The sequence below is a fragment of the Nomascus leucogenys genome, chromosome 17 (assembly GCF_006542625.1).
Source record: "Nomascus leucogenys isolate Asia chromosome 17, Asia_NLE_v1, whole genome shotgun sequence".
In the NCBI taxonomy this organism is placed as follows: Eukaryota; Metazoa; Chordata; class Mammalia; order Primates; family Hylobatidae; genus Nomascus; species Nomascus leucogenys.
The window spans coordinates 57,233,837-57,254,908 of record NC_044397.1 but is presented as its reverse complement, the minus strand read 5'-3'; the positions used below and the strand labels follow the sequence as shown (position 1 = coordinate 57,254,908).

At 39.2% G+C, this 21,072-nt stretch overlaps 1 protein-coding gene across 1 annotated transcript in view; it reads left to right on the top strand.

Moving 5' to 3' along the window:
* Positions 1 to 21,072, top strand: part of ABCA13 (ATP binding cassette subfamily A member 13) — a 489,071-nt gene that overhangs the window by 157,439 nt on the left and 310,560 nt on the right. Inside the window, exons 28-29 of the mRNA XM_030795834.1 lie at positions 6,643 to 6,756; positions 9,588 to 9,678. Of these exons, the coding sequence (XP_030651694.1) occupies positions 6,643 to 6,756; positions 9,588 to 9,678 (205 nt within the window). The remainder of the gene's footprint in view (positions 1 to 6,642; positions 6,757 to 9,587; positions 9,679 to 21,072) is intronic.

Here is a 21,072-nt window from a genome sequence, read left to right as displayed (position 1 = left end):
ACTTCCATAAAAATAAAAATTCTTGGTTCCATGATACTTATTAAAGATGAAAAATGCCAGTGAAGTGGAAGCTGCTCAAGCCTGGAGTCTACATAAACCTGTACAGGCTGGAAGTGCACAGGCTCTGCATATATGTGGGTCTATTTACATGTGCAGAGCAATGGGGAAGGGCACTGGTGGGACCTTTAGGGCAGGTCAAGGTCTTTCCCAGGGAGCCCTACAGAGAGAACAAAATTCATTGCAATCCACTTTCTGACTGTAGGCATCGAATCAGTTATTGGAAAGCAAGTTGTCAGTGGTTCAGTGAGACTCTCAGATGGGTGAAAGTGGCCAATATGGAACATTTTATCAAAACTCAGCAAAGTTGCCCAGAGTAGAAGTAATTACATTTTACAAGTGGCCTTGTTTGATATAATCTGCTATAAAATAGCAGTTCTCTAAGACAGCAGTATCAGTAGACCTGTGAATGTACTTTTTCTGTGAGACTAGATGATATCCAAACCCTCAGATGAGCATAGATATTGCTCTTTTACTGACCTTGGATACCTGTGATTTTCCATCATTCATCTTCCTGTCTGCTTGGAAATCGTGGTCTATTTGATACAATCTTAATTAATTTATTAGTGAAATAGCACATTAGAACATGAGGAAAAATTATAAACATATAGTTCAAAAATAATAAAAAAAACCCAAGATGTATTTTCAACAAATGAAAAGATGCTCAAACTTAAGTAATGTAAGAGAAATGCAAATCCCCAAAAAGAGATATCCACAAATGAGATATCATATCAAAATGGTAAAGGCTCAAAATTTGATATATTTTGTTGTTTGGAGGTATTAGGAGAAAGTCACTCTCATACATTGGTGTTGGGAGTATATTCGTGTGATGTCTTTGAGGCCGTGTTGGGAATATCTATCAATATTACAAAGACAGCTATTCACACATGCAAACAAGGATATTTATTGTGCCATTGTTTGTAAGCAGTAGAGATGGGAAACAGAGACTGGACATCAATACAGAATTGATTGAATCAGATACAGACTGATCTTCAAGATAATTTCAGGCAAAGAAAGAATGTGGATAGTATGAATGAAGAAAAACAGAATACCAACATATGCATCTGTTTTTGTAAACATATAGATAAACTCAGGGGGTCCACATTGAAGAACCAATAACGATGCTTCCTCTACATTTGAAACTGGGCTTCTAGGAGACAGAGTAGAACCCTTTTAAAGGCTTGGAATTTGGTACAGTGCAAAAAACGTATAAAGATAAAAATCCCAGGAAGTCTTTTAAGCTAATTATTTCATGTTCTATTGAACTTGTGTGCCATATTGAGGACATAGGGCATTGGAAGTGAGTGTTAGCATCCTGGGGGGCTGGCTGTGTGCCCTCTAAATGCCTGTCTAGCCATGTCCTCTGTATGGGAAGGTCAGGGCACAGGTCCCTTTTGTTTCAGGGCAACAGACCAGCCTTTCTCTTTTCCTCCCATCCATCCATCCATCCATCCATCCATCCATCCATCCATCCATCTACTCGTGCATCCATCTATCCATTTATCTATCAACAAATTCATTCATTTATCTGTCCATCCAACCATCCATCCATCCATTCATCCATCCATCCACACATCTATCTGTCCATTCATCCATGCATTCGTCCACCCATCTATCCACCCACCCACCCATTCATTCATTCACACATCTATTCATCCATCCATCTATCCATCCATCCATCCATCCATCCATCCATCCATCCATCCATCCACACATTTATCTCTTCATTCATCTATCCATTCATCCACCCATCTATCCACCCATTCATTCATCCACACATCTATTCATCCACCCATCTAGCCATCTATCCATCCATCTATCCATCTATCCATCCATTCATCTATTCATCCATTAATCTATTCATCCATCCATCCATTCATCCATCTGTCCATCCATTCATCCATCCATTTATCTATCCATCCACACAGCCATCCATCCATTCATCTATTTGTTCATCTCTCTGTCTGTCCATCCATCCATCCATTAATCTATCAATCCATTCATCCATTTATCTATTCATCCATTCACACATCCATCCATTCATCCATCTATTCATTCATCCATCCATCCACACATCTATCTGTCCATTCATCTATCCATTCATCCATCCTTCTATCTACCCATACACCCATTCATTCATCCACACATCCATCCATCCATCTATCCATCCATCCATTCATTTATCTATTCAACCATCCACACACCTATCTATTCATCTATTCATTCTTCTGTTTGTCCATCCATCCATCCATATATCCATCCATCCATATATCCGTCTATCCATTTAACCATTTAAATCCATCCACACATCCATCCAGCCATCCATCCATCCATTCATTCATCTGTCCATCCATCCATCTATTCATTCTTTTCTAAAATTAAATTCATTCTTTTCTAAAATTAAAAGTTAGTAGGTGATGTATAAATGAAACCAAAGCCCAAGACATTTCTCCTAATTAAATAAAATGGAAATAAGACTTTAATCACAGGATATCTGAGAATCCTGACACACTTTTAGCTGGGATTATGAGCTCTGAGCCTCATTACTTCCCTATAATCTTCTGAAGGTGATTAATTAAACAATATTATTATGAATTCATAGATTTAAACATGGTAAATGTATTTCAGATCATTGCAGTCTTTATTTATTTATTTTTTTGATGCTCAAATGATCACATCTGTGGTCAGTGGGCACCTCTTCATTTAGAATTCCATGTTCTTTTAAAAATTAACTTTTTAATTTGGAGGCAGTTGTAGATTTACATGCATTTGTAAGAAACAACACAGAAAGATCGGTGTGCCCTTCACTGTGTTTCCTAATAGTAACATCTCATGAAACTACCTATAATGCAGTATCACAAACAGGATCCTGCCATTGATACAGTTCACTTGTCTTCCGATTTCCCCAGTTTTACTGTGTGTGTATTTAGTTTTTTGCAGCCTTAGCACCTGTGTAGGTTTGTGTATCCATCACCAGCACTGAAGCAGAACAGCCACATCACAGCATGGTCTCTTGCTTTACCTTTCATAATCACAGCCATTAATTCCTACACCACTCCCCTGCAAGTCCCTGACCCCTACCAGCCACCAACCAGTTCTTCATTTCTATCTAGATTGTTGTATACATGGAATTATACAGTATGTAACCATTTGGGATTGACTTTTTAAACTTAGCATAATTCCCTACAGTAGTATCCGTATTGTGCAGATATCAGGAGTTCATTCATTTTTATTGCTGAATAACATTCCCTGGTATGCATGGTCCACAGTTTCTTTAACCATTTACACATTGTGGGACATCTGGCTTGTCCCCAGCTTTTGGCTATTGTGTCTTCTGTTTCTCTTTTCTTGCCTTCCTGTGGATTACTTAAACATTTTTGAGCATCCTCACCCTAAGACATGATTTTAGGATACCCATCCTAAAAAATGGTTTATTGATACTGTCTTTGAGTGTATCTTTTTGTATGATGTTCTTACAAAGAACATCTGGCTCTAGATATTACAATACAGACATACACACGTGGCTTACCACAGTTCATTGGCATTGAGATTTTACCACTTCAAGCCAGGTATGGAAATCCACTTTGACTTAGGTCCCTTTACCTTCTCTGCTTTTAAATATCATCATCTTGACTATCAGATGGTGTTATGATTTATGTTTTAATCATCAAATACATTTCATAAAACTCATGGAAAACAGTATAGTCTGTTGTATTCACCCACATTTCTGCTCTTTCTGTTGTTTTTTTCTTCCTTCCCAATGCTCCAAGATTCCCTTTCATATTTTCATTTTTTAAAGTTTTTCTTCATCTGAGAATGTCTTTATTTTATCTTCATTCCTAAAAGGTATTTACATTAGATTCCAGAATTCACAATGACAATTCTTTTCTTACATCGTAATAAATGTTAAGCTAGTTTCTTCTGGCTCCCATGGTTTCAGATGAGAGATTTGCTAACCTTTGAGTGGGTGTTCCCTAGAGGTAACAAGTCATGGTTCTCTGGCTGCTTTAAAGCTTTTATTGTGTTCAGATTTTAGAAGTTTAATTATGGTGTGGTTTAATGTAGATTTCTCTCAGTTTATCATATTGAGTGTTTGCTAAGCTTCCTGAGTCTGTAGGTTTTTGTATTTCTACGATTTTAGGAAGTTTTTCAGCCATTGTTTCCTCTTATACTCTTTCAGTTCCACTCAGTTTCTCCTCTCTTTCAGAGACTCTAATGACACCAATATCAAAATTTTTATTATTGTCCTACAGGTACTTGAGGCTCTGTTCACTTTCCTATCAATCCTTTCTCCTTTCTCCTATCTCCTTTCTCCTGTCTCCTATCAATCCTTTCTCCCTGTTGCACAGATTGGGTACCACACATTGATCAGCTCTCAGGTTCAGTGATTCTCTCCTCTGCCATCTCCATTCTTCTACTGAGACCACCTAGTGAGTTCTTGTATTTGCGTTATTGCATTGTCCCTTTCTGGAGTATCCATGTGGTTCTTTTTTATAACTTCTTTTTATTCTTTGAGATTTTCTGCTATTTTGTTTGCTTCCAGACAATTTGTAATTGCTTGTTGAAGCATTTGTTTTTTTTATGATGAGTGCTTTAAAACACTAGCCAGGTTACTCCAATATCTGATGTGTCTCAATATTGGCATCAATTGATTGCTTTTCTTTATTCAAGTTGTCTTTTCTTTGGTTATTATTATAATGGGTGGTTTTCAATTGTATTATGGGTGTTTTAAGCAATATAGTAGGAGACTTTGAGCCCTATGTAAAAATCTTTTATTTTTGTGGGTAGTTGTTCTACTTAGGCTTAACACACAGATCTTGGCCCACTTTGTGTGCTGTGGTTCCAATAAGAGTTTAATTTTGGCTTATCTGATGCATCTGGGACTCCCTGATGCTGCAGTATGAAAGGACAGATGAGATTTCTCCAGTCCATCTGCCTCCATGTTAGGGAGATGGAGCCTCCAGCAGTTGGAGAAGGGGACTTCTTAGGAGCCCAGGTCTTTGTTGCATCTTGCTGTGGGGCAGCCAGTGTTTCCAGGCCAGGTCACTTGATATTGTGGAATACTCCTTGCCCTGTCTCCTGGGTGCTTGTTGTGCTTCCTCTACTTTCAGGGGAGGAACAACCATTTCCCTGGCTGTTCACTATCAGTGTCATCCTAGCTGATCCTCCTGTTGGTGTTGCAGGGGCAGCTTGGTTTGTTGGAAGGACTTCTGGTCCCTCCAGAGAGGCAGCCCAGCTAGGCTGCCTTCTGTTACTAGAATGTTAGAAATGTGAGGTATTTTGGCTGGGGATTTTCATGTGTGTGTGTGTGTTCTCTATTTGTAGTTTTTAAATATTTTACAGATCTTCTACATGTGTTGCATTAATAATGTTATTCGACCTTTGCATATCTGTATGCATTTTTGGTTAGTATAGCTGGTGTTTACTGAGTATTTGCTATGTGCCAGGCCTGGTGCCAAGGTATTGGAATACTAATTTGTCTTAATACTTACAAGAATCTCTATCCCTATTTTTTTTTTGAGACGGAGTCTTGCTCTGTCACCCAGGCTGGAGTGCAGTGGCACGATCTTGGCTCACTGCAAGCTCCACCTCCTGGGTTCATGCCATTCTCCTGCCTCAGCCTCCTGAGTAGCTGGTATTACAGGTGCCTGCCACCACACCCAGCTAATTTTTTGTATTTTTTGTAGAGATGGGGTTTCACTGTGTTAGTCAGGTTGGTCTCGATCTCCTGACCTCATGAGCCACCCGCCTCGGCCTCCCAAAATGCTGGGATTACAGGCATGAGCCATCAAGCCCGGCCTCTATCCCTATTTTTATTGAAGGCTGAAGCTGAGAGTTCAAGATTTTTCTCTGTTTGCTGTGCTGGCTGCTTTTCAGCTCCTGTGCCATTGTGGGGGTCTCCTAATGACCCTAGGGAGATGTGGTTAGACTCTCAAACCCTCCTTAAACATTGTCCCTTTGGCATTTAGACTATTTTCAGTATTAAATGTAATAATATTGCAATAGACATCTTCATGGAAATAACTTTATATTTTATTTAAACTATTTCCTTAGGATGGAGTCCTTTTATCTTGAGAGAGTAAAGCATGTGCATTTTTTATGGATCAGTGACTGTATTTTTCTAATACCAAATTATTTTATAAAAGTCTTATGCCAGTGTACTCTGCCAGTAGCAATAAATGAAAAAATATACCAATTTTATTCTATCCTCAATGTGTTGGTTACCATAAAACAAGTAAGTATTAGTTGAGAATGTATTTTTGAGGAAGAATGTGGGCAAGCATTGATTAATTTGGTCAGTATATACTGGGGACATATGCTGTACCCAGCAGTGACTCTAACACTGGTGAGACAGCAGTGAACAGGCAGGTAGCCCCTGGATGGACAGAGTCAAGGAGAGAGGTCTCAGAGGACTCACCTGCGACGTGAGGGCATTGGAACTTTTCATGTTATTGAGGAAGGCATTAGCTGGCCTGCATGCAGATCTTTGCTCTGGTGGCCATGTCATATACACTCCTTGTTGGAAGATTTATCTTAATATAACAGCTGAATAAGAGACATATCCAAATATGCTTCATTTTGCAGGCTAATTACACCTTTTATATTGTGGACAAGCTAAAAACTTTATCAGAAACACTGCTGGAAATGTCCAGCCTTTTCCAGAGAAGTGGAAGTGGCCAGATGTTCAACCAGCTGCAGGTGAGTGCTTGGTCTTTGCCACCGAGGGATGGGAAGCTACTGCTAGGGCATGTCCGAGACATCAGGGCTGCCCTGTAGAAGACTCTACAGAGTCACATCAGGCATAGTGGTTCTAGTTGACTCATATAATTGACATAAAATTAGAGATGTGTGAAAACTTTTTGTGAATTTTCAGTATTTTACCCACGCAAGATGGTATCATTGTGAGAATGATTAATAATTTGTTAATAGTAACCTTTTCTTTAAATTCTATATTAAGCTTAATGCTTTTTAGATTGTTTGCATATTTTTGAATTGTAGGTCTATTCAACAATCAATGATCATTTCTGCATATTCTGTATTGATAACTTAATATTTTAAAAAGGAACGACTTACAGTTTAGAATGGCCTAACTCCATTAGAGCCTGACAATCATTAATGTAAAACTTTAATTCAGGTAGATCACCTAATAATTTTTTGGGCATTTGCGTAGCTTCAACTTACCTTAACTCTGATAGGATGAGAAAATATGCCTGCATTTTAATTCATGTTTAGTTTTTTTATTAACCACCAGGTAAGTAGTTCAGAGTATGGACTCAGGAGCTAGAATCATTTGAGTTTGATTCCCAGCTCAACCCCTGCCACCAGTTGTGTGATCTTGGACTAGTCACTGAAATTCTCTGTACCTTGGGTTTCTTCCCTGAGAAATGAGGAAGCGATGGTAGTTATGAGGTATAATTGGGTCAGGATACGTGGAGCCCTTGGAATAGGTTTTGACACAGAGAAAATGCTACTGTGTGAGTCTGAGTTTTTCAAGAAGCAGATGCCAAGACAGGATTACATGTACAGTAATTTTATTTTGGGAAATGGCTGCTGAACAAAGGAAGAGGAAGCTAGACAGGTTGGAAGCAAGGTTGTCAATGGTGATGCAAGTCTGACCCTGAGGAAAGGAGAGAGGGAGAGGGTCGGGTGGAAGCATCCCGGTGGGCCCTGCAATTTAATGGAAATCAGATAAGGCCGAGAGGGAGTCACAGAGCTAAAGTCAGTTATCAAGATAGGGGTCCCATGTCAGTGGAGTCCTGTGGCTCCTGGGAGTGGGCCTGATGTGGTGGTCATTGGTGAGGGACAGCCCATGGGAGGCGTGGCCTCAAGGCAAAATGCCGTGGATTCAGAGTGCAGCAGTGGGCCCTGCCATTTCCGTTTACTGTAGTTGGAGGTTTGCGATGTTCATTCTCACAGCAACCATGGCCATATGTGTTAGCTAGTATTGTAATCTTCTTTAATTTGTTTTTGCATGGATTAATTTGTTAATACAGACATCAGCAAACCTTTGCAGTTAATGGGACAGATAGTATTTTAGACTAGATAAGGTCTCTGCTGCAACTATATATAATCTCATGCGATATTATAAGCACAAAGTTGAGAATGTGCAAATATCTAGGAGAACATAAAACAGTGCCTAACTCGGCCTCAAAAATTGGGCAGCTCCTTGTGAAGTCTATGGTGTACCTGAGTACTACTTACTAAGTAGTCATGTCAGAAATCAGTCACGTGTTCAACCAGTTGAAGAACTTATCTTCCATAGGATAAGACGGCGTAAATTGTTCCTCTATTTCTTAGCTTTGGGATCACGCTCAAGGGAACTTGCAGTGCCTTGGGTTTGTAGTAGTCGATGTCTATGTTCCAGGCCTGGTTCTGCCACTAGATGGAGTGGTTAGAGCCTCTGGGTAAAGCCCTAACTTTGCTCTGCTTCCCTGTTCCATCAGTAAAAGACAACAGTAACCTCGTGGGGATGTTGTTGAGATTAAATGACATGATGCATAATAGCTACCCTGCACATTGACTGGCAAATAGCGAATGCCCAGTGAAGGAAGATAAATAAGATTCCAAAAAACAAAAGCAAACACCAAACTTTCGTAATAAAACCTTGTCATCCTTAGACAAGATTAGTTAAAACCATCACATGTAATAAGGTGAATGTGAGAAATAAAAGAGCTAATTACAAAGGGTACATATTATTTGAGAATTCGTATATGGAGCTCCCGTTCTATTTGGTTATGTGCTGGACCAAAATCTGGATAGTGTACAAATATTCTCCAAGAAATTGGCAAATTCCAAAATTAATCTCCAGTCATTGATCCTGAGGCAGAGCCTGGATACATCAGTATCTTTCCCTTTCAGCTTCTTGTTGGTTGTTGTATGTTGTAAGTGTTGGGCAGTGCAATGCAAGTACATGGATATCAATGGCAAAATAAAGGGGCAAGATGTCATGAAGTTGATGAAAAGATCTTGGAGAACTCTCTACAGTAAACAATTTGTCTCCAATCATTGACAAATGAGGCAAAGTCACAACCATCAATAGTAATGAGAGAAGAATGGTACAGATGAAGCAATGAAAGATGCTTCCGAAGATGAACAGCCAAACATTGAGAGAGGGTTTGGAAAATTCTGAAATCCTCCCTCAGAGTTTTCATAACAATCACCCTCTCTTTATAACTGGCCTCTGGGGAAGGCCATGCAAAGGAAAGGAATCTTATAGAAAGGTTCACTATGTAGGTTTGTTAGAAAATTTTGCCAAAAACAAACCACTTAATTCATTCTTTGTTTTTAGTATTAATACATAATTACAACTGCAACATAAATTTTCATAATTGTTGATTTTGTTTTTCAAGGTAAGGTCCTAATAAGATGTTATCCTGTTATTTATTGTAGTGTTTTAAAACTTCTTTTAAGTAGATTCAGTTTATGTGCCTTGTTCCTTTGTAATGAAACTTTGAATAAGTCTAATAAGTATTATTCAATAATACGAAATAATGCAATTATTTTTGTTAAGCCAAATTATTTTTCTTTAGGAGGCCCTGAGAAACAAATTTGTAAGAAACTTTGTAGAAAACCAGTTGCACATTGATGTAGACAAACTTACTGAAAAACTCCAGACATACGGTAAGTGTGCTGATGGACATGGTAGCGTTCTTCTGCCCAAATGGCTCTGCCATTTGGGTGGGTCCTCCCCCTTGGGCCATGACATTGCTAGGTGACTTCCAGCAAGTCACTTTTCCTCTCTCAGTTTCTATTTTCTTATCTGGATCCTGAAGGGCTTGAACTAAATACACCCCAAAGTTTGTTCATGCCTGAAGTTTTTTTGATCTACTGATTCAGGACTTAACTAGTAAAGAACCTAGTTAAAAAGGAAGTTTTCTGATTTAGACGCAAGAATTGTGAATTGCAGAACAAGTTCATAAAAGAAATTATTATTATTATTGAGTTAAAAGTAACTTGAAAGCCATTGCATGGATTTGAAAATGGGAAGCTCAGATAAAAACATTACCTATCAGTAAACATTTATTGTACCTCTGCAATTGATGAATCTGTGAATTCATTTAGGTGTTTAACAAACATTTGCTGGACACACGAGGAGAGTCAGTTCCATGAAATAATCCATAGAGGGGCATAAAATATTCCTGTTCTACCATGCAGTGCAGAGAAGAAGATGACCATGCTTAGAAACTGCAGCACTGTGGCAAAATCAGCAATCAGGGCCCTGCCAGAGAAGCTCTCAGGAGCCTAACCCAGTTGGCTGGGACCTGGAGTCAGAGGAAGGACGGGTGTCAGGCTGTTCCAGGTCCCTGCCTCCCTCACACTCTGCTTGTACATGGGAAAGGGTTTCGGATCTGCCTTACGTATGAAAGTTAGAGGAAGGCAAGACATTTTATTTGGCATAATATAGTACTTCTCTTTAAAAAAATTTCTGGTGAATGTAATACTTAATATTTTACTTCAGAAAGGTTAATCATATTTTAAAATGTTTCATATTTTAAATGCGTTACATAATTTTTTCAAGTAATTAAAACACCTTTAAAAGAAGAAGTAGCACTGGAAAGCTTATAATAACAGTGTCCCCATCTTCTGTTGCTGGAACCAAGGACTGACATGGGTCTGAGAGATTTCCTGTGTGGAATACAGATGCCTCCTGAGTTTGTGTCTACCATGGTGCTAGTGTTAATGCAGATGTCTTAGAGTCTGAATCATACCTGAGCCACGTTTGTTCAACATGTTGCTGCTTAGCCAACACTACTTTTGAATAGGTTTTCCCACATGTAAACTTCTATTGTAAACTTAAGAGAAAGTGCTCCAGAAATTTAGAACTTTCCCTACAAGTGTGTTGGGACACAGAATATGAGATTCACATGGAATTTTCAGATCCATGAGGTGTGATCCTCCCTTCTTCTGCTCCCGCCTGACGCTGGAGATTGAAGACCATATCATCCAGGTGAATGTTGGTTATTTTCCATCTGACCCTGTACAGCCCTCCGGGAGCAGGCACAGAGTGGGGTCAGGCTTTCACGGGTGGGGTGGTGGTGGGGGATTGATAACTGACTGGATGCAAATCTCCTTTTGTAACTATGCTAACAAATGAACTCACCTTACTGCATGCACCCTTTTAAAATTTATACCTAGGTCCTACTCACTTTTCTTCATCCTATAAACAGTACCTGGAAACTGAGGTGACTATTTGAAGATATACTGATGCAACTTCTGGGAATATTTGCCCAATCATGCTGTCATTTTTATTTATTATATAACTTTTATTTTATTTTTATTTTTTTGAGACAGAGTTTTGCTCTTGTCATCCAGGCTGTAGTGCAATGGTGCAATCTCGGCTCACTGCAACCTCCGACTTCTGGGTTCAAGCAATTGTCCTGCCCCACCCTCCCGAGTAGCTGGAACTACAGGTGTGCACCGCCATGCCTGGCTAATTTTTGTATTTTTAGTAGAGATGGGGTTTCACCAAGCTGGCCAGGCTGGCTCTAACTGCTGACCTCAGGTGATCCTCCCGCCTCGGCCTCCCAAAGTGCTGGGATTATAGGTGTCAGCCTCCACGCCCGGCCTCATTATATAATTTTAAAAAATAAGTTTTTGCTTTATTACAAAAAGTATATATGTCTGTTATAGAAACATTAGAAAATACAAATAAGCCAGAAAACAAATCCACCTATAATCTTATCACCACAGATAGCTGTTTTAAAAGCCTCGGAGTTCTTTTTTAGATGAATTTATATGTACTCATATGAAGATAAGTATATGTATTTTCACAAAAATGATTATACTGTTCACATAATTTTGTTACCTGGGTCTCCTGAGTTTGCATCTACCATGGTGCTAGTGTTAATGCAGATGTCTTAGAGCGTGAATCGTACCTGAGCCACGTTTGTTCAACACATTGCTGCTTAGCCAACACTACTTTTGAATAGGTTTTCCTATTCAAAAATTAAGATTATTATAAAAGTTTTTCATATCCATAAATATTGACTGGTACTAAGAAAAAGTCCCTTCATCTAGCTCTGCCTTCCATTTCACTCCATAGTATGAATTTAAAATTATTTAGGAATTTCTTTGGATTGGTCCTTATATTTCTAACTGATAGACCTATGACAGTATTTCTTGATTTATTTGTTACAGGAATTATCAATTGATTTCTTGTTCTGAAAGATGCAGATTTAGTTTTGTACTACATCATTTCCCCGATCAGTTGCTCCCACTGTGGTAATATGACCATTTTAGTTGTCATAAAAGAGTATGAGGAGATAAATGTTGTTCAGTGCAGAGTCAGGCTATGCATTATAATGACATTCCCTTACTTACCATGTTTCCCTTTTCCTAGAGTTTCATGCTGTCTTGCTACTACATGAAACACTTGTTCTCCATTGCTCCCAGCTCCTGTGTGCCAACACATCACCTTTATGTTGAGTCCTTTTGTCTGTGCAGATGCCACCCAGACCCTCTACCACGCTCCACCTGGGCAGGCTGCCCGCTCCTGCCAGCACCCAGCTGCTTTCCTAGGAATTGTCTGCTCTGCTCTCCTGGGGTGGATACCACAATTCCTGGGCTCTAGGTCCTCATTTTTGTTCTGTTGTCATGTTTTGTGGGTTCATATTAATCAGTGTCATCCTGAAAAAGAGAATGAGAGAAAAAATTCCTGAGTGATTTTACTCAGTAAAGTAAAATTACATCTGAATGATATGTAGAAATATCCCCTATTTCATTATCAATAATTTTGCATCTCTTCTTTCTCTCTCCTTTTCGCTTCTAATCAGTCTTGTCAGAGGGTTATCAATTTTTATTAGTCTTAAAAAACCCACCGTTTATGGCCTTATATTTCATTTGATTTCATTGATTTTTGCTCTCTATTGGTTTTATCCTTTTGCCCTGTGTGTGTGTATGTGTGTGTGTTTGGTAACTTCTTGAGATGAATACTTAAATTATTCATGTCCACCTTGTCTTCTTTTCTGATATATATACATAATATATATACACTCATCACTAGACATCTCCCTCTGGCATTACCTTAACTGCATCTCACTAGTTTTGGTATCTTGTATTTTCACTCTCATTCAATTAAACATATTTTAAACATGTGGTGTAATTTCCTCTTTTTTTCACCTTTAGGTTATTTGAAAGTCTATAGCTTAATTTCTAAATATTTGGTATTATTTATTTATCTTTGGGTTAATGACTTCCAGCTTTACTTCACAGTGGTAAGATAATGTACTTCGCTAATATGATTTCATTTGTTTAACATTTATGGAGACTCACTCAATCCTGGCACACAGGGTCAGTTTTGGTTCCTGCATTATTGGGTGCCGTCTTGAGCATCCTCACTGTCTCCTTGTTCCATCAGCTCTTAAGAGGTGTGTGTTTACATTTCTCGTTGTGATTGTGGGATTGCCTGTTTCTCCTTGAGGTTCTGTCCACTTAGGCTTTATATACTTTAAGGCTGTATTGTATTTTCTATTGAGGACTTGCTTGAGACATTTATATTTTCCTTTGTTTGTATTTAAATTATCTTCCTTCCAGCCTCTCCCCCTTCCTTTACTGCTTTATTTCTTTCCAGAAGTTTTTCTGTGACTTACTTAGGTATGGTTTCTTATGAGAATCCTCTTTTGGCTCTGTAGCGTTTCTTGAATCAGTGGCCAAATATCTTACATTTGGGGAAAGTCTTGGCTACTATCTTTTGAAGCATTGCTTCTGACCACCTCTCTCTCTGCTTTCCTCTGCAACTCTATCTAAACATGATGAAAACTTTTCACAGTGTTCAATGCTTTATATAATCCAACCTATTTTCTCTTTATACTTCAGTTCCTGATTTCTTTTCTTGCTAGTTTTTTAATCGACAAATTCTCTCTTCAGCTGTGTCTAATCTGCTATTAAACATACCAATGAAGTTCTTCATTTCAGTTGTTGCATTTTCCACTTAAAATTTAAATTTTATTATTTTAAAATAGTTTTTAGCTCTCTGGTGAAAGTCTATTTTCATCTAATTTTGGACACAATACTCACATTTTGGAAGTGCATGTTTGTGAGCTTTAATACTTGTCTTTTGTGGGTATTTTTTTAGTCTATTTTTCTCTCTTTGTTTTTTTTGGTTATTTTTCTTGTCTTGTCTCCAGGAATATTAAGGATTAAAAAAATTGAAACCAGACATTATAAATGGAAAATTGTAGAAATAAATTTGAGTCTCCTGATACTGCTATATTCCTCTAGATAACGTTATTTTCCTGCTTATGGCAGAGAGCTAGGGCAGGGCCAAGTTTTCCTAATCCGGTTGGGGATGGAGTGGATTGATGGAGGTAGATTTCAGCCTTAGTAGGGAAATTTCCAGTTTCCTGTACTCCTGGATAGATGCCCTATTTGGGTGGGGTGGGGATCTCACCTATAATAAAGCTGATATCGATTAGGGCCTATGTAGATCCAGAGCTCAAAGTCCCATGGACCACTGGAGACTCAGCCTGTCAGTTTTTGGCAGGACCAAATACCAGGCTTCCCAAGGTTCTCTTTTCTCTTGCATCTCTGATCTTTGAGCTTTTGCTGCCTTGGTAGCTCTTTAAAGTCTTTATATAGATTTTCTTTTTTTTTTTTTAAATTTCAATAGGGTTTTGGGGAGCAGGTGGTGGTTGGCTACATGGATAAGTTCTTTAGTGCTGCTTTCTGAGATTTTAGCATAGCCATCACCTGAGCAATGTGTAGACTTTTTTAAACTTTTAAACTAAAGTCTTTATATAGATTTTTTAAAGGCCATTCATATTTTCTGGTTGTTCTTGGAAGGAAACTTCATCTGCCCCACATTGTCCTCCATTACTCTAAGTGGGGGTTTCCTCAGTATGGCCTTTCAATCTGAAGATGATGGCTCTTCAATTAAGGGGAGTTTTCTTGTCATCGTTTCTTTGATATTTTTACCTCTCTATAATAATAATACTATTTTAACTTTAGTTTATTTTAAAATTACTATTACTGTTTTCTGTTTGTTTATTTTGAGTTCTCTCTTTCATGTTGGAGGGTTCGCTTAAATGTTTGGTGACATTATGAGTGAGGCATTAAAACCAGACTGAAAATGTTTTGGTGAGTAGAAGTTATTGTGACTCAGTTCACATCAGTAGTTCTCAACTGAGATTGATTTTGTCCTCCAAGGGATGTATGGTTATGTCTGGAGATATTTTTGGTTGTCACAGCTGGTCACAGCTACTGCCACCTAACAGGTAGAGGCCAGGGGTACTGCTAAACATCCTACACTGCACAGAACAGCCCTCCACAACAAGGAATTATGGGCTCAAAGTATCTGTAGGGCCTGGGTTGAGAAACTCTTATTTAGAGCAATAAGATGGAGTCACTTCGTCAAAACAAATTTCAGGAGGAGACACATTGGAATGTCAAATCCTCTGGTTTGTTTTGGCTGATGCCTGCCATGTCTAGGGTCCTAAGGTATATACACTGAATGAGGAACAATCATTAACTTGTATTATTATCTGGAACTTGGCCCCACATTACTGTAGAATTTTGTACTATGTTGTTTTATGTCCACCTATATGTGAACCTCAGTATTGTTTTTGCCCTTTCTGACTTAAAGTAGCCTGTGTTTCTTTACCACGCTTCTTGTTCCATGGGCCCTATGTGTTTTTCTTGGCTCATTTTTACTTTATATTATGAGATGAGGCAACCCAATAAGAGCCGTGATTCTAGGACTCTCACCAGAGGCTTCGCCCATTCGTGTCCTGTCCTCCGTAATCCATCTTTCTCTCATAGCAGTGTCCTCATCATTTGGATTGGGGAGCGTACTCAAGGTCTCCAAGGTGATGGAACATGTTAATACTAGACCACATTTTATTTTTATTATATCTAGTCCATTGTGCAGGAACTATTACCCAAAAAAGATACTGCTTCTTTCCTCCCAGAGGAGGGAGATCTGCCCAGTGTCCTAAGACCTAAGAGTTTTTGTGTGGAGCTGCTTTTCTAAGTTGCAATTAATGCCACATAATAACGTTTTAGTCAACATTGATCTGCATACATGATGATGTTCCTGTAAGGTCATAATGAGCTGAAAATTCCTACTGCCTAGTGACTTCGTAGCTGTCATCACATTGTAGAACAACACATTACCCACTTGTTTGTGGGGATTCTGGTGTAAACAAACCTACTGCACTGCCAGTCATATAAAAGTCTAGCACACACAATTATGTACAGCATGTAATACTTGATCATCATAATAAACTACTGTTATTGGTGTATGTATTTAATTCAATTTGGAGTGTACTTCATATATATATTTATGAGTTAAGTGTAAAGCAACCTCAATTAGGTCCCTCAGGAGGTATCCAGAAAAATCCATTGCTAGCACAGGAGATGACAGCTCTGCGTGTGTTAGTGTCCTGAAGACCTCCTTCCAGTGGGACAAGAGGTGGAGGTGGAAGAAAGTGATAATGACCCTGTATAGGCCTAGGCTAATGTGTGGTTTTGTGTGTTAGTTTTTAACAAAAAAATTTAAAAAGAAAGAAAAACTCTAAAAATAAAAACAAGCTAGCTCATAGAATAAGGATATAAAGAAAATATTTTTGTACAGCTGTACAATGTATTTTGTATTTTAAGCTAAGTATGATTACAAAAGGGTCAAAAAGTTAAAAAATTAAAAAGTTTATAAAGTATGAAGTTATAGTAATCTAAGGTTAATTTATTTTTGAAGAAAAATTTAAAAAATAAATTTAGTGTAGCTTAAGTATACAGTGTTTATAAAGTATAGAGTGGTGTACGGTAATGTCCTAGGCCTTCACATTCACTCACCGCTCACTGCCTCATCAGAGCAACTTCCAGCCTACAAGCTTTATTGGTGAGTACTCTATACAAGTGTATCATTTACTACCATATAGTCTTTCATATCATATTTTTATTATACCTTTTCTATGTTTAGAGATGTTTGGATAAACAAATGCTTACCATCGTGTTACAATTTCCTACAGTATTCAGTACAATAACATTCTATGCAGGTTTGTAGCCTAGGAGCAATAGGCTATGCTATACAGCTAGGTGTGCAGTAGGCTGTACCATCTAGGATTGTGTAAGTCCACTCTGTGTTGTTCACACACGATGAAATTGCCTAATGCTGCCTTTTTATGCTGCATTTCCCAGAATGCATCCTCATGATTAAGTGATGCATGGCTGTAAGATGTACCTATGTCTCCCAATTATATGCATGATAAGAAAGCATAAAGCCTTCTCCAAAGCAGTTTCGATTCTGCTACTGGAAGATAATGAAAGTCACACTGTAGTGAGACCAAGTCACTCTTCGCTGTGTTTAACATCTGCCATTTATGCAGTTAAATTGTTTAACCACACTTACTAGGCAAGCTTATAGTGCAGCCTATTCCAAATAACAAATGATCAGCAACATACAGATGCAGTAGAAAAATGTCTCCAGTTTGCCCTACACTGCAAAATTTAACAATCTCCACCTCTCCATTAAAAAAAAAGCCCCCCACAATGCACAATATACTTTTTATTTTTCTATTTTCTAGTTGTTCTGCTTACTTTCATGCAGAAAAGTTAATTAAAGATATTTAGTTGGAGGCTCGCTCTCTCCTTATAGCTGTTAGATGATAATAGTTAGCACTTACTGTAAATCAGGTTATAGTGTATATATAAACTTCAACTACATTTACTTTTCACAATAATTTCATGGGTAATTTTGCTTTTTTATGTTACAGATGAAGAAAGTGAAACTTTTTCAGATTAAATAACTATCTAATATAAAACAAGATAAATAGTGCAGTTGCCATGGGAGCAAAGCCATGTCTTTGTCAGCTTTGCAGCACCAGTGACCTGCACTCCTGCAGCAGTGACAGCAGGGGTCAATGCCACTTCTATGTTTCCAAACCAGGTTACCCCAGCCCATGTCTTTCATGGGTTTTGCTTTTTGATGTCTCCCAGGGCTATAATTGCCCACAAGAATATCCAACTTTAGCCTCATACCCACTCTATTTAGAAATCAGAAGAACCCTCAAGGGAGTTTTCATCACAGCCATTGCACATCCCATAAATACCAGTCATTACAGTAGCGTTTCACAGCACTGCTTTCTCCAGAACCTGATACCTCAATACTTCTAGCAGGTGCTAGGCAGTGTTCCAGGGCCCATGGAAAATCATGGAGCAAACATGATGAAATGTCCAAAGGAATCACTTTTGCAGCAACATTTTGGGGAAAATAAGACATAATTTTATACTAAAAAAATGAGTAGACTAGTACAATATAACATTTTCACACACAAAAATCAGTTATTTCACGGAATTTTCACCTTCTCAAGGCTCGTCCAAGATCCTGTCTTCTTCTTGCACACCCTTGTATCCACCTTCCTCCCTGAGTGGAGTAGCTTGAGAAGTGCAATGCAATAAGGCACCCTCAGCACAGTATGCTGGAGTCACCAGCCAAGGGCTGGTTCAGAGATGTGGGGCCATCTTAGAGAAGGAAATAGATAGAGAAAACAGACAAGAAATGTTAAGAACTGCTAGTGTCAGCACTGGCTCTGCAACGGCCAGTCCAGGCCAGCTGTCCAGCCCTGGCCTTCTGTGTTCCCACAGCAGATAAATCGGAGTGCTGAATGTTTCATTTTGGTTGGGTTGGGTGGGGGTGGGGCTGGAAATCTGGAAATTTCCCTGCCACACAGGACATTGCTTTGATTGTGCTGTATTACCTGAAATGATACTGGAGTCTTAGAGTAAGATAAATGCAGTGGAGTTTGTCTCCTCCTCTACTGGAAACAATTTTATATAGTGTATTAATAACTGTGATACTAGGAAGTAGTTATTGAGTGCTCTCTATGTGCCAGACACAGTGTCAAGCATGTTACACGTTATTCTACTTCATCTTTGGAAAAAGACCATTGAGTAGATGATTATCATTTCCCTTTCATAAAGAGGATGAGGATTATTCAGCCTCAGATGCCCACTGAGGGGTGGTGAGCAGGCACCCAACTCCATCTGACCCATAGTCCACAAGGCCCAGTAGATGGTGGAGATCCTCTGTCCCTATCTCCAGGCCAAATGGGCACCATGCCAAGATAAATTCTTTAAACCAAGCCACGTGACCTCTTGTTGAGTGAGGTGGGCTGGACCAGACTGCTAGCCACCCTCTAATCCTTCCACGTCAGTGCCGAGGGAAAGGCCTCACTGGTGTGCCTTACAGTGGCTCGGAAGCTCAGAACTTTTCCAAGGAACCCTGAGACACTGTGTCCCAGTTGGGGGACTCGGGGGACTCATGACACTCTGAAGCAGAAAACTCGACGCTGTGGATCCTTCTAGCTCCTCTTTGATTGTGTCATCCAAACAGCCAAAAGTCCTTTTCTGCCTTAAACCTTAGAAAGTATTGAGTATAAAACTAAATGAGAAATGAAAACTGCTGTGCAATTACATGTTTCTGCTATTGACACCATTTGAGAACTCTGGCTTGAGCTATTTTCTTCTCACTGATTTTTCCAATGAGCGTGTTTTATTCTTCTATGAATTCAGTTTGACGGTCTTAACTTAACCAGGCCCTTCAGGCTCTACCAAATTGGGAATTACAGGAGGATTTCTATGAGATGTGTGTGTGAGCTCTGATGGCAATAGTTAATTGATCTTTACTAAATGGCTTTATGCCTTTTTTATATTTTTTATCTCTCTCTGGAAAACAGTACCAAGGTTTTCATTCTTTCTAAAGTACAGATGATAAATCTCAGGCTTAGAGACTGGCTCTTTCAAGGCCCTACAATATTTGGTGGAATCAAAAACCCAATTCTTTGAATTCCAAATCACGTAATTCTTCTACTATGTGTTAGGCAGGGCTGTCTGGAATTCCTGATGTTTGAATATTTTTAACACACAGTAAGCAGAAGTTTCATATGGTTCCACTCAATATAAATGCAGCCTGGTGTATTTGTAAGAAGGTGGATCCAAAAGCTAGATGGCATGTGTTTGAATCACGGTTTTGAAACTTACTGGTTGCTTATACTCTTTGTGCCTTAATTCCTATACTTTAAAATGAATATGCCACTAGCAATTCCCTATGGATATAAGGATTCAGTGAGACAATACACAAGTGCCCAGAATTGTACCAGGCACAAGACTGACACTCATACAATGACACTTCACTATTATTGCAGATATTTAGCAAAAGCTTAATTATCAGAAATCTAGCCTTCCCAAATCCTTACACTCATGTCTTGGCCTGAGATCTTCAAGTTACTGGAACATAATAACAGCAGTTACAACATAACGAATAACAGCCTTTTCTTTGAGAAACTGTGCTATGTAGGTTGAGGGGATGAAGGGCAGAAGGAGCCCGACACTTCTTGATGTTGTTTGGAAGCTTACATGTTCTCATCCATCTGAAGTTGGCAGATGGAAACTAATCTTTCCTTACCAGGGAAGAAGTTGAGGCCAGGACATGTCAACTGATTTTTCTACAGACCTCAGGATGATGGAGATGGATCTTCATGTAATTTCTTATTCAGGGCTGGCCCTCCTTTACAGAGCCCCAACATCCCTTTCAAACACGGGCAGGGTGCCAAGCAAGCAAAGCCCAGACTTAATCCAGAAACCTTGGAAGCCAGGAGGATCTGGGAGCAGGGAAACCAGTAGAGGAGGGAAGCAAGCATGAGAGGCAGAGGCAGCCGTCAGTGGGTACTGATGATGCCATGTCTGGGGACAAATGCCCACAGGATGGCAGGTAGGCTCCAAGCTTCGATGGAGGGTGGAAGTGAGCATAGGGAGCAGCTCACATCATTTGGAAAGTTTGAGTGTTCAGGAGGTCAGTGAGATACAGGAGGGCCAGCAGGAAGCAGTGCCTGCACACAGGGCCAGGGATAGATTGTTGTCTGTCACCATGCATCTTTCCTGCTGCTTTCCCTCTTGAGGTCATGTTCTGGGCATTCCCATGCTGCCTTGCTCTAGATCATTTGGTTTTTCCAGCTCCTTCCTGAAACTAGAGTGAAAATACTGAGATATCCTCAGCCTTTTACCCTGAAAATGTTTGATGTC